Source organism: Mobula hypostoma, chromosome 4 (genome assembly GCF_963921235.1).
Source record: "Mobula hypostoma chromosome 4, sMobHyp1.1, whole genome shotgun sequence".
Taxonomy (NCBI): Eukaryota; Metazoa; Chordata; class Chondrichthyes; order Myliobatiformes; family Myliobatidae; genus Mobula; species Mobula hypostoma.
In genome coordinates, this window is record NC_086100.1 from 67,913,611 (window position 1) to 67,927,507 (window position 13,897).

The 13,897-nt window shown below is 38.1% G+C and overlaps 1 protein-coding gene across 5 annotated transcripts in view; it reads right to left on the reverse strand.

The window, feature by feature from the left end:
• Positions 1-749: 749 nt before the first annotated feature.
• pik3cb (phosphatidylinositol-4,5-bisphosphate 3-kinase, catalytic subunit beta) overlaps positions 750-13,897 on the reverse strand; it is a 211,199-nt gene continuing 198,051 nt past the window's right edge. For all 5 annotated transcript variants that reach the window (XM_063045914.1, XM_063045912.1, XM_063045913.1 and 2 more), the window contains 5 exons: positions 11,564-11,731; positions 7,849-7,972; positions 6,395-6,540; positions 5,134-5,266; positions 750-4,588 (listed from right to left, as the gene is read on the reverse strand). In XM_063045914.1, coding sequence (XP_062901984.1) covers positions 4,451-4,588; positions 5,134-5,266; positions 6,395-6,540; positions 7,849-7,972; positions 11,564-11,731 — 709 coding nt within the window. In that variant the 3' untranslated portion in view covers positions 750-4,450. The remainder of the gene's footprint in view (positions 4,589-5,133; positions 5,267-6,394; positions 6,541-7,848; positions 7,973-11,563; positions 11,732-13,897) is intronic.

Below are 13,897 nucleotides of genomic sequence, written 5' to 3' on the forward strand. Positions count from 1 at the left end.
GTGGGGTCACCATAATGTCTTTCAGACCAAGGAATTGATTGTGGACTTCAGAAAGAGGAAGTTGAGGGATTAGCAATGGAAAGGGTGAGCAGTTTCAAATTAATGGGTGTCAACATCGTTGAAGATCTATCCCGGGCCCAACATATTGATGCATTTACAAAGAAGTCATAAACGGTGGCCATGTTTCGTTAGGAGTTTGAGGAGAATTGGTATGTCAAATAAGGCACTCACAAATTTCTACAGATACACCATGGAGGGCATTCTAACTGGTTGTGCCATCATCTGGTATGGAGGGGCCACAGCACAGACTTGGAAAAAGCTGCAGAAAGTTGTAAACTCAGCCAGCTCCATCATGGGCACCAGCCTTCTGAGCACAGAGGACACGTTCAAAAGGGGATCTCTCATAAAGGCCACATCCATCATTAAGAATCATCTTCACCCAGGACACACCCTCTTTTTATTGCAGCCATCAAGTGAGTGGTACAGGAGCAGGAGGGTACTCACTTAATGTTTCAGGAACAGCTTCTTTCCCTCCACCATCAGATTTCTGAAAGGACGATGAATCCATGAACACTATCTCACTACTCTTTTTTCACCACATTTAATTTTATGATATATATTTGTTGTAATTTGTAGTTTTTATTATGTATTGCAATGTACTGCTGCCACAAACAACAAATTTCATGACATATGCCAGTGATATTACACTTGATTCTGAAATTATGAAACCAGGGAACATTTTCTTTCCATAAAAAAGTTTATTTAAAAGCAAAATATACATTTAACAACCATTTAATGTGCATCATTGCACTCGTCCATCTGAAATGTAACATTTGGATGATCATACCAGAAAGGAATTCAGAAACATTTTTGTAACATCAATACATTCAAACTTTAAAAAGGCACAGTTCTATGAAATACTCCTGTTTGTTTAATGTACATATTGAGAAGACTTGGAATTAACCTGTAATATTTGCTGTATTCAGTGTGTGTTGTCCAAGCCTATGAAAAAAACATTAATCCATATTATTTACATCAGTAGTAGCAATAAACTATATACAAAGTGGAAAGTTGCACTGGTTCTGGCGTATTTTTAACGCCAATAGTAGGGTTACTGACTCAAATCCTAATCTCAGACATTCAACCACTTTAGTTGTCAGATGGCAAGTGTGATGTCTGTCAGTTGGTCAGAAGGTTATAACAGCACCTCTGTTTGTAAAGGTGGGGAAGACGAATAGATACACACTTCACTGCCTCAGGTACATCTTGGACCATGGTAAAGCAGCATTGGCAGTAGCCAAGGAGCAGCCTGCTCCACAAACTTTCAAAAGATACAATAAGTGAAGGGAAATGTAGAGATGTGGAAAGGGACATCGAATATATATTTAAAACAAATAAATAACATTCACAATCACTGTAAGACTTGGCATACAAACAGCCTAGAGATACAGTGCATAACCATTAGAACACTGAACACGATTAGATCTTCCTCTTCTGCTCCCACAATACTTACTGGGCTGTCTACACTACTTTTTCCAGTCAGTTGCATGTTTGCTTATCATTTGCTCAACTATTCATGAACTGGTAACCGAGATCAGGAGGCAGAGTTTTGAGGAGCTACAGCTCTAGAAGTTTAACTTATTTTGGTTGTTTGACTTCATGACTTTGACTTGATAGAGTGATGGTGAAGATCAGTCTGTACTGGGCTAAGTGCTGACCTCTGGCCTAGATGACTGTTACACGACTTGAAGAGGAGGGAGGATGTTAGCATAAGTGTCAAGATGTTTATACTTGAAGATTTCATGTCTCCTAGTTCTGAAGTATGTAGATTTAATTATCATAGTATAATAATTAGAGGCTGGAATGTAGGAGCCATGTATCTATTTTCTGTCTGTATTTGCGTGATTTTATTATGGGCTATGTTAATTTGACACGTAGGTTGGGTCATGGCAGAAGGATGAGTACAGTCACGTATTCACCTTTTGTGCCATTAGTTTAGTTTAGTTACGGAAAAACCTGGATGGATAGTTTTTTGTTGAATGCCCATATTGTTACGTTCACTATCACTTAATTCTGTTATCCTTAATTTTATTAATATTGTTAATTTTGATCGCTCATCTTTGCTTGTTTCGTAATAAAGGATCAAACATATTTTTCTCAACTTGGAACTCAGTTATTTGGAAATGCATCAGCATCACACAGTGTTGAATCCTTCACAGGGTCTCAGTGGTTTTGGTTTGTTTTTCAGGTAACTGCTACATGTTGATTCCTTGGCACAGGTGGATTTCGATCTGTTACTATTGATGGCTTTTAAGAAAATCCAGGTCTAATGCAATAGATTTTGGCTGTCCAAAATGAAAGGAGCTAGGTTGTAATGACATGAGTCTGTATATAATTATGACAATTACAGGTTGCAAAAGAGATATGATTGCTAGTTCAGTTTTGTATGCTTCCATTAAGAAACTTAAATTATTTATTGGCTAAAGTACACTCGGGTGTTATTAATTATTTTATAATATTTATGTTAAACTGTGCAAATAAAAATCACTTCAAGGTAAAGTATGGTGACTGAAATGGTTCGTTTTGCAGGCAGAAATTTTGGGAGTCAAAAAATTTTGCAAAGAGTAATCTGTGCTCAATGACTATTATTCAACAAAGTGAAACTCAAAGCAATGTCAAGTCTTTGATCATAATAAAAATCTATTAATTTGTCTTAAAAGTTGAGATGGGGATAAGTTGCTTCATAGTGAAAACCATTACAATCTTATACATTCATTGAAGACACCAGAGTAGCTCATTCAACAACACTTCGAATGGCTGCTGTGGCTTTTTCCATCCCACAAACACGTTCTATTGCACTGTATTGCACAGCACCAGGAGCAAGATAGTGCAACAAAACTCCTTTCGCTCCTTGATTCATGCTCCATCGTCCATAAGCAGCAGTGGAGAGAGACAAATCAATAGAAGGTGATGATATTGCATCTTAAATGAATAAAAAAAAAGGTAAGATTGGTAATGCCCTAAATAACAGCTGCTGGCGGGCAGAACCATCTAAATTTGGATTGAATTGAATGATCTGTACATTTGGGTCAATGTGCATGTAAATCATGAAGTATTTCCAAAAAATCTGAGCTAAAATGGATTATCAAACATGCAAAATAGTTTTTCCCAATATAAGTTGAGAACAGAACTGCTGTGGGTGAACTTGGCACGTCATGGAATTCATCATTAGTTTATTAACTGGGTATTTACACTTGTTTGTCTAAATACTGTATATACAAAGCCTCATGGAATCCAAATGCTAGGAACGTGCAATCTGAATTATCTGAGAAGTTCATAATGGTGCTTTCAGAATCCTTACCTCTGCTGAATATACCTCCCTGTATGCAGATAGCATGGGCAGGTAGATTGCTACACTTCAGAATAGAACTTCAAACCAAACTTCATTTCATCTGTAACTGAACTTGGAAAATGATAAAGATATCAAGGGATGTTTAAACCCTTTGGTTGAATTATAGATAGTAAGTTGCCTTCCATTGATTTAAAATCTAACCACATATCCAAACACCATGTAAAACTCCATTGAACTCTCTAGCCTTTTCAGGTAAATGGCAGAGTGAAAACTTAACAGCAAAAACCGTTGTAAATCAAGGAAAAAAAAGACTTTTGAGGAAATGAATCACTCTTGAAGATAGCAGTTGACTTGATATATTAGAAAGTTAAAAGACAATCTGCTGCTAAATGTGTTCCTTATTCAGTGCTGAGTTACACAGCAGAGGTTTTCCAGCCTTAATAAATCATGTATAAAATAACAAACTTCAGAATAGTGTCATGGGTAGATGTTCTCAGTATAAAATACCCAGTTCTTTCCTCAATCTGTACATCAAGCTACATGTTTCAAAGTTACAAGCTTAAATTGAATTGTTTTTCTCAACTTAAATGATAGCAACATTTACCTGGCTCTGGTTGTTCAAGAAGAGATTGACTGATACAGATTACTTGTTCAATTGTATGGATTGGTGTAAACTAATGCTCCAAAATAATAAATACTCAATTCCCATTCATTGGATCCTGCCATGACATCTTAACCATTTTTAATAAAACTTTAAAAGTTGTAAAACTTTTTTTAAAACAACAATTCTAGTATAAATAGACACTAAAAAGAACAACCAATGCCAGTACAATATCTGTAGTAGTAGCAATGTTTGTGCATCTGTCATCACTGACATCTGGAAAATGTACACCTCTTACACTAGTACCATGCCAATAAAAGCCCAAAAATGAAACAACCAGTAGCCTGCAGTGTGCAAAGTCAACAAGGTCCTGCAATGTTAGGCAATGTTCTAATTGTGCTGGAAGGCATGAAGTGCAACAACTGGGAATTCTCCTGTAATTTGAGCCAGAAGTCAGATGTTCACTAATTTAACAGCCTGTAACATTTTCATTTCCGCTAGGACCGCCCATCTTTGGCCACAATGTGAGCCATCCAGTTCACTTTAGTTGTCCAGCTTTCGCGAAGGGCCTCATCAAACTTTTGTCGAAACTGCTTCAATGCTTCCTCGTCACTTTTTCCTAAAGCCAGCGAGTCCTGGTGACAATAGGAGGGAATCAGTAAAACCTTTGCAGGAACATCAACACAATTTAAAAATGAACTTTAAAGGACGACTGACTTTAGGTTAGATTAGCTTTATTTGTCACATGTACATCAAAACATAGAGTGAAATACGCTGATTTGCGTCAACAACCACCACAATCCTAATGCTGTGCTGGCTGCAAGCCACAAGGGTTCTCAAGCTTCTGGTGTCAACATAGCATACCCACAACTCACTAACTCCATCTGTGCACCTTCAGAATATGGGAGAAAACCAGAGCAACTGGAAGAAACCAACACAGTCACAGGGAGAATGTGCAAACTCTTTAAAGATAGTAGTGGGAATCGAACCCTTTTGGTGCTAACCTTTATGCTATCGTGCTATGAAAGTATACTTTCAAAAACCCCAAATTAAAGAAATGGATAGATGTCAACTCATGGCTGAAGAAGTCCAGTGCAACTAGAGTACATGATATTTGTTTTCCTCCCTGACAGGTGGCAACTGAGGAGGATTGCAGGGGCATGTGGAAATATGGTTTTACCTTGAGATACTGGATGTCTTTGATAGAGCCAAGCTCAGGTAGTCCTGCTGTCAACATGAGCGCAAACAGTGTTATGAACAAGTTTCCATTCTTGCGTAGAATTAAATATGCCTCTTCACAGCACTGACGAAACCTTTGAAAAATAGCATATTTCACATCTCAATGTTCTGAAAGTTGTAGCTTATATGATACATCAATGTATATTTTGCAACCAATTGCTTTGTGTTAAATTAGCTCTCTTCTCCCTTTCAGTGTATTATGATTTTTGACACAGCCCTTCAAGCTAATGACCTCATAAGAAATAATAGTAATTTTAAAATTATTTCTGATTTTTTTTCATTAATGTTGAATATAAATGTTAGTTTCAACTGCAGCAAAACGTGAAAAAATTTTAAAACTGATTTAAGAAATACTAATCCATTATGAGGAAGAATGTTTTTCTGGGTAGAATATTTCAGAAAAACTAAGCTCTGGGCCAGTAAACCAGAGTTCTGTCATCATTTATGAAACACTGCAAAATTATGGTCAAATTACTTAAAAAGTTTTGATTATTGACATTTTCCACGGCGTCATGTTAAATGTGTTTACCGTGACATCAATTGTTGCACTCGCTGCATTTCTTGACAATGCCTTTTGAAACAGAGACTGAGCTACCAATTTCTGGTCCAAACCAGTATTAATCTTGAAGCTCACACATCTGCCCACTGCTTCTCTGAAGTGTTTAGCCTTTCCTTAGTGCTGTTCCTCTGGAGGAACAACACTAGGAATTTTATGCTAGCACCAGTGAAGTCAAATTTACACCCGTCAATCTCAAGGGTATATTTCCAATGGTCATCAGTGTGGTTGCTCTGAATTGCTCAGAAATAAATGACAAGGCAAAAGTGAACTGTAAACCTCAGTAAGTCAATGCATAGATTGTAATATTAACAATATCAATATATAATGGATAGCCAAATCTGAAGTTTTGAAGTGTCTAACTTCAATATTTATCTAATTATAGAAGTTTTGTTATTAAAGTGTTATATCATATAACCGATTACCTCTCTCTATGGAGTGAGATTATGTTCTATGTTTATTGTGCAGTTTCTTAGTCATAGTAAAATGGTCAGCTTGACAATGTACTAAAAACTGGAAGAGGGAAGTGCATTTAAGTGAATATACCAGTTGATAGAATGCTGAATAAAAATTATTAGCAATAGCTCTAGAATAATTTCCATTCTCACATGAACACAACATAACATCAATTTGATTACTTACTTACCTGTTAAATTTTTCAGTGTTTCCAGTTTTTCCTTGTTGTATGACATGGATGAAGTCATGGGTAAGAATGAAAGGCACACGCTCTCTCTTAATCCCAAACTTGGATTTGAAATTTCCGAGGATATGGCCAAAGTCAATATGAAAGAGCTTTAAAAAGAGGCAAGGAGAAGAAGGATCACACTCTTGCAAAACTGTAACCTACTAAAACTTACTTCTAACTCTGAGTTTCCAACTTTGCTTCTGACTTTGTATTGAGTACAGTTTACAGACCCAGAGCTATCAACTTATTATTAAGTACTGGCCAGTTCCGTTGTGATTAAGTCCTCATAATGGTAGAATTTTCCACATGTAATGCTGTTGGCTTTGGGAGCAGGTGAGGGTATAATATGCTCTGCCCATGAAAAACCTGAAAATGACTGTTTCATAATGTATCTGGCATTTAAAAATGACTAAATGCTCCATTTTAAAAACAAGGGTAAAATACCTAAACTTTGCCTGGGTCTCTTATAGCCTGTGAAATAAAATGCTATTCTCCAGGACAAGCATTGGGAAATGCCCCTCTGCTGCATCCCAAGAGGGATCCACAGTCAAAATGGGTTTGGGAAATGATCATTGCACTTCACCTGCTGTGCATGTGTTGGGACTTCATTAAGTTCCAGATCTAAAGTAATATCCAACCCTAAATCCTGGAAAAGGAGACATTGTGCTAAGTGCTAACTCCAATGTATCTTTCAATCCGCTCCTCTGAGAGGTATAATGGGTTACTGTGAATATTTATTTGAAGCATTACTGTCAAGAAACCTGTTGCAATGGAATATGTCATTCATAATTTGAAACCAATTTCAGGGCACAGGTAAGCAAGACTACTTGCTAATGGAAGATTAATAGTTTCAATTCTGACAGTAGACTATAAACGACAGCTCTGAAACAAATCTCGGCATGCCCATGGTTAGTGGGCAGAAATACAAAGTTAACACAGCCATCAGCAACCACTATAAGTGGTACTTCTTTGGATTTCTTTCCTATTGGCAATAATCATTTTACTATTAGTGTAATAAAACTACGTTTGTACAACTGATTTGCTACGAGGGTGCTGGTGAGGCCATGCTTCCAAGGAAAGGTATAGCAGTACTGGAGGTACTGTAGGTAGTCCAATGGAGATTCACTAGACTAATTCCTGGGATGAGGGGATTATCCTATGAAGTCAGATTGGGTCTGTATTCTGTGGAGGTTGGCAGAATGTGGATTGACTATATTGAGACATACAATATTCTAAGGGGGCATGACACAGCAAGTGTTGTTTTCAGTAGGGGAAGTTTTGAACAAGGTGACACAGTTTCGAGATAAGCAGCTGATCATTTAAAACTTGAATAAAATTGTTTGAGATTGATGTTAATGTTTTCCTCCTCTGCCCCACCCCCAAGTCACAGTTTTACAACTGCCATAGCATCATACCTGACCAGATTCTCGGACCATAATGTTGTCACTGTGTCTGTCCCCAATCCCTAGTACATAGGTTGCTACACAGTAGCCAGCACACGACAGAGTAAACTCCTCAATTGCTCGCTCAAGGGCATCCCTGTGGTTAAAAAGGAGGGGAAAAAAAAATCACTTAATGCTTTCCGTTGGTCTTTGGTAAAGCACTGATAATAAGTATGGTACAATTGTTTTAGCTTTCGGAAAATAGAAGTGAATGGGACAACACAGTGAGCCTGGCAACAACTATGAAGAAGGTAAATATTCACTTTTTGTAACCTGAACAGCTGTCATTTTTAAAAGTAATGTAATAAATATATGCATTGATAAAGGTTAGATCAGCCATGGCAAGTACTTTCTTTCTCCACCCCCCTTTTTGGCTCTTACTGTTTTCTGGAATTCAAATCCACCAATTCCTTCCTTGAGGATTAGGCAATTGAGTTGATCCACCCATCCCAAAGCTCTCGAAAGCTGCTTCCAATTACCATTCAACAGGGAGTTATACAGATTCATCTGCTGAGGGAGGACAATCAACAGTGAATTTTCCAGCCTAAGCTTGCCGTGATGCAGAAGACTTCACAAGGTCTGGAATCAATATGGAGGATCACTCCTTCCTGACCGGATACTGTATCCTTGCCCGAGACTACTAATAGGACAGTAACCTGTGGCCTGCGACTAGGTGTGAATTTTTGTTTACAATAATGCTGCATTGTTAACTGACTTGCATCTTGCACAGATCTCCAGCAGTTGGAGAGGAGAATTCTGCAGGACTGTATGAGCTGGGTTGATATTGGTCTTGCCTGGTGCCCAGATCGATGCCAGGTAGTCCATCCAAATTTGATTTTTGATTTGTGGAAGCAAATTTTAGCCTGGACCAGCACAGTGGGTTACTTTGAAGTTGAAAATCAATCATATTGCCTTTGGAGATACAAAGTACCTGACTGGGGTCAACAGATTTCCTTGTCTAAGGGGCGCAAATGAACCAAATACCTTGCTATGACAATTCAATAACTTTGTGACTGTTGCTGTTGCTGGTTAATTACTATTGCTAATATGTTGAATGTTCCTGGACTTGTAATTCAGATATTACACTGTCACATCATCCATGCATTACCTATTGCAATACAATCAATTTAATGGTTTTCTTTGCGAATAAACTGAGGCAAATCCACAAAGATCTGACATAAAGAAATAGCAGTCCTTACAAATAATTATAGCAGCAAGAACTTTCCTGTACATTTCGGCAATTATTCTGCTTTATCCACGGACAGAATGTTCAGTATAACTGCTAGTTAGGCATCCATTTGTGGAAAATATTACTGCAATCCATGTGAGTCACAATTTGACATGGATGGAATGAATAGATTTGTCAAAAGGATCTGTATTAACTCCTTCCAATGGCTGTAGTTATTTTTCTCAGATGTGCACGAGAATTTCTTTAGAACCCTAGGCAGAAATCCAAGCAATCCCAAAAATAAGATGGTCCAAAATATTTTCACAACAGCTCTTGTCTACTCTGAATTCCTGAAAGTTAATGATTTTAATTTAGCTTTGCGCATGTTAACTGCACACAGACTGTGGTAATTGGCCATAGAACAAACCTGCCATTATTTTAAAAATAGCTGGAGCCACATGAATTGGCTGGGGGAGAAGCTGGTAAACTCCCTTAACCACAATGGTCTTACATCAGCAATAAAATACTCTGCCCTCATCGGAAAACAAAAAACGTAACAACAATGACCCATGGAGAAATGAAGAATACAGCAACAAGGATTTCACTTACCGATATTACGTTAAATAAATGCAACATTGTGACAAGAGTTTGACTTGAGACAATGTATAGCGAAGTTACTACTTCTCTTTGCACAGATGCTACCTGACTAGATAGTGCTTCGTGTATTTTCTGACTAATCACCAGGTAACGTAAGGTTGATGAAAACAGAGTAACAGATTTGTCTAAATGGACCTTAAGGCATTTGACACAATCCTGCTCTATAAGCAGATATGTGACCATGAGGTGCTCTGTAGGGATCGATGCTGGGAACTTTGTTGTGACATATTATAACTACTTGAGTATGATTGTAGGAGGCAAGACTAGTTAAGCTTGCAGCTGACAACGAGTGGATGGGGCAAGGGTTGTCTAAAGCTACATACAATACAGATCACAGACAGATGAAGTGTTAGCAGATGGAATTTAATCACAAAAAGTGTGGGTTAATGCAGTTTGGAAAGTCAAATCAGGGTAGGGCATGTACAGTAAATGGTCTGTTGTTAAACAAAGTTGATGAGCAGCGAGACCTTGGGTTAACTCCATAGTTCTGATTGTTAGGGTAGTGAAGAAGGCATGCTTGTCTACATAGATCAGAGCACAGAATACATAAGTTGGGACGTTATGTTGTAACGTTACAAAACACTGCTTAGACCACACTTGGAGTGTTGTTTGTTGTTCTGGTCATCCCACTTTGGAAAGTGTGTTATTATGTTGGGGGAGAGTACAGAGGAGATTCACAGGGATGCTGCCTGGATTGCCGGACTTGAGTTAAGGAGAAGATTGGATTCTAGACACCCAAACCATGAGAAACACCATCCCTCCATTTATCCTATCAAACCCCAGAACAGAGTAATACAGCACAGAAGGTGGCCTTCAGCCCAACTGGTCCACGACAACCAGATGCACATATCCCTCTAAGCTTTTCCTATGTAAGAACTTGTCCTATTATCTTTTAAATATTGTTAATGTACCTGCCTCAGCCTCTTCCTAAGGCAAGTCATTCCACATACCCATCATCTTCTGTGTGGAAAAAGGCCCTTCAGATTCCCATTAAATACCTTCGCTCTCACCTTAAACCTGTGTCTTCTAATTCTTGATTCCCCAGTCCTGGGGAAAAGGCTAAGTGCTTTTACCCTATCTATGCCCCTCATGATCTATAAGATCACCCCTCACTGTCCCATGCTCCAAGAAATAAAGACCTAACTTACCAACCTCTCTCTGTAACCCAGCCCCAACATTCTTTTAAACCTTTTTTGCATTTGTTCCAGCTTATTGGCATTGTTTTGATTGCATGGTGACCAAAACTAAACACAATACTCCAAGTGCAGCCTCACTAATGTCTTGCACAAGATTTTTCAACGAAATTTCCCCTCATTCATTTAACTCTAGAATAAAATACATCAACTGATTAACCTCTCCTCATATGAAAATGTGCTGTCCCCTTCAGTATTCTGCTGAAGTCTTACTGCACAGCTTCACTAATGCATATAGAGGGATACCTAGTACCATTAGGACACCAGCAGCATTCAAATTCTTACCCTTTAAAATAAAATCTTCTTTATCTCTCCCAAACATGGCCTTCTTGCCACTCAGCAGGATGGGAAACAGAAAACCAGGCGGGTTTTCATACAACTTTGCCGCAATCTAATACCCAGTTGGCTTGCACCTGAATGGAATTTAGATAAGGACAGCCCACGGGACAGTAATCTCAACAGTCTGTGAACAGTAACTCAAATCAAGACTTGTGAGTTGTGGAGAAATCAGGGAGAGCTCAAACATTACAACTATAATTTTCAGGAAATTCCCCAGCAAGGACCTTTATATGGGAGGGAAGGTGCAAATTAGTATGGAAAGAGGGAAAATTCGCACATACAAAAGGTCTAAAGGTTCCTTGGATACATCAAGCAAAGAATGAAAACTTACGGAGAATTCTTCTCTTTCAACCAGTTCAGCAAAGCATCTTTGTTGAAGGCTGCAGTAGCAGCAACATTACTGTTATTCAGCTGGATATTGGCTATTGTTTCTGCAGCAGAAACAACTTGGATAATACCAGATTTGTCTCCTGTTGCTAGGCAGCCATAAGGTATAACTCTGAAAAAGGAACACACAAAGGCTATAATGATGATGATAAGGGGAGGCCATTTTATCTTCAGGTCAGAGATACAGCACAGAAACAGATTTTTCAGTTCACCATGCACGTGAATTATCAAGCACCATTTATGCTAATTCTACACCATTTCCCATTTTATATTTTCTCCAATTTCTCATCAACTCTCCTCATGTTGCACTGTTTGACCTCACAATGGGGCCAATTTACAGTGGTCAATTAAACTATCAACCCGCATATCTTTGGGATGGGGGAGAAAACTGGAGCAACCAGAGAAAGCTCTTGTGGTCACAGGGAGAACATGCATATCCCACACAGGCCAGTGCTGTGGGAATCTCACCAGTGCATTTTCACTGATGAAGAGACCCTGCTTGATAGATGTCTCCTGGCAGTGAAGCAGCAGGCAAGTTTACTGTGTAGTACAGAAACAAGTAAACTGAAGATGAGATATTTGCAAACAACAACTGTGATGAAGCTGCGCTTTAAACACAAAGCATCACCGTCATCTTCAAACATGCATGGTACTTCTTGATTTGCTTCTATGCAGATGTTCTTATATTTTAAAAAACTCATCAATAAAAGAAATATTTTCTCTGGAATTTGGCTAAATTCAGAATTTTGGTAGATTTCCACAGAAGACCAGCAGATGGTGCTATATTGTTTCCACACATTCATTCAGAATTAAAAATCTCAGTAGGGCCAAGAAAGTCTACAGATTCCAGATGCTGAAAGGATTGTCTACTTTTTCCTCTAGATATTCTGGCAGAAGTAATTTTGTGGCTTCTTCCAGTTTAGAGCAAAACAAAAACAATTAAAACGTGGATTTTCAAATACTTATTTGGTCAACACAGTTTACATACAGCTGCTGATGTTTTAACAAGTTTAATGCGCCTGCTTAGAAAGGAAATATATCGCTGGTGTCTGAAATGAAGGTGAAACAACAATAGCTAGGGTGCCTTAAAACCCGAGTGTCTGTCTTAAGTGACGTGCATGTTAATGGATTTAAAAAGATCAATGCTGTGGAGTACATTTTCTACACATTTTGCAGTAAATTGCTCAAAACTGAATAGGGAATTTGCATTAGTTGATAAAAACAATACTCCAGATTCACTTCACTTCTCTTATTTCCCTGTTCTACAGCCTGCTTCGGGAAAGAGTTATACATATTCTAAAATAATTGCCTGGAATTAAACTGTGCTCAAGGGTAAACTAAATAGTCACTAAAGAAAATGAACAAAAGCATCCTGTTCCAGAAATAGTCCATTTTGTTGTGGGAGATTGGGGAGTGGATAAGAAAAATTAATAAAGTTATTTTGCCAATTACTGCCTGTAATATTGAAAGAGGGAAATGCTGCTCATCTTATCATCCTATAACATTTGAACCCCATATGTACAATAGGTTCAAAGGGTACATTGGTACCATTCCAGAGTATTCCAACTTATCCTCCTTACTGGGCACACCTCCAACCACTTCCCCTCGAAAAGCAAACTGTGATGAAAGGCTATTCGGACCCAGAGGTCAATGAGGTTGACACAAGGGGAAAAAACATCCTGGTTAGAAAGACAGCTTGACAGGAGTCAAGATGAGGACATGTCTTCAGGGTGTAGTTCATCTCATCCTGCTCCTTTTTATCAACAATTTGATTGCTGAATTTTTGTAGATTTGGTATAAATGACTGACAGATCTACAAGTAATTCTTGCCAATAAGATGTCTTTTTTCCTTCCTTTAAGTGGATTTTAAAATGATTTACTGATGTTTCCCTTTGCAGTGCTATTACGTAGTATTACTGAAATTTGTAACACAAGCTGCATCCAAATTTGTCTTTTGCATTAAACAGGCCTATTCTTCATTGTCTCTAAAGCCTACATTTCAGACCACAAACAGGCTATAGAGCCAAAGTGATACATGAACTGTGTAACTTTTAAAAAAACTTTTAAATTGTTATTCTATTGCTTTTTAATTATTTCACCACTCAAGAAAAAAACTATGAAATCAACAATAGTCAAGACTGCTTTGTTGTGGATGGATTAAATTCTGGAAGAATGCACTAGCGTACTAGCTGTAACATCACTTCAGAAAAAAGTACGCTCCAACTCAGTGAACACATCAAAGACTAAGATCCCACATAATGAACCCATATGCACTCTT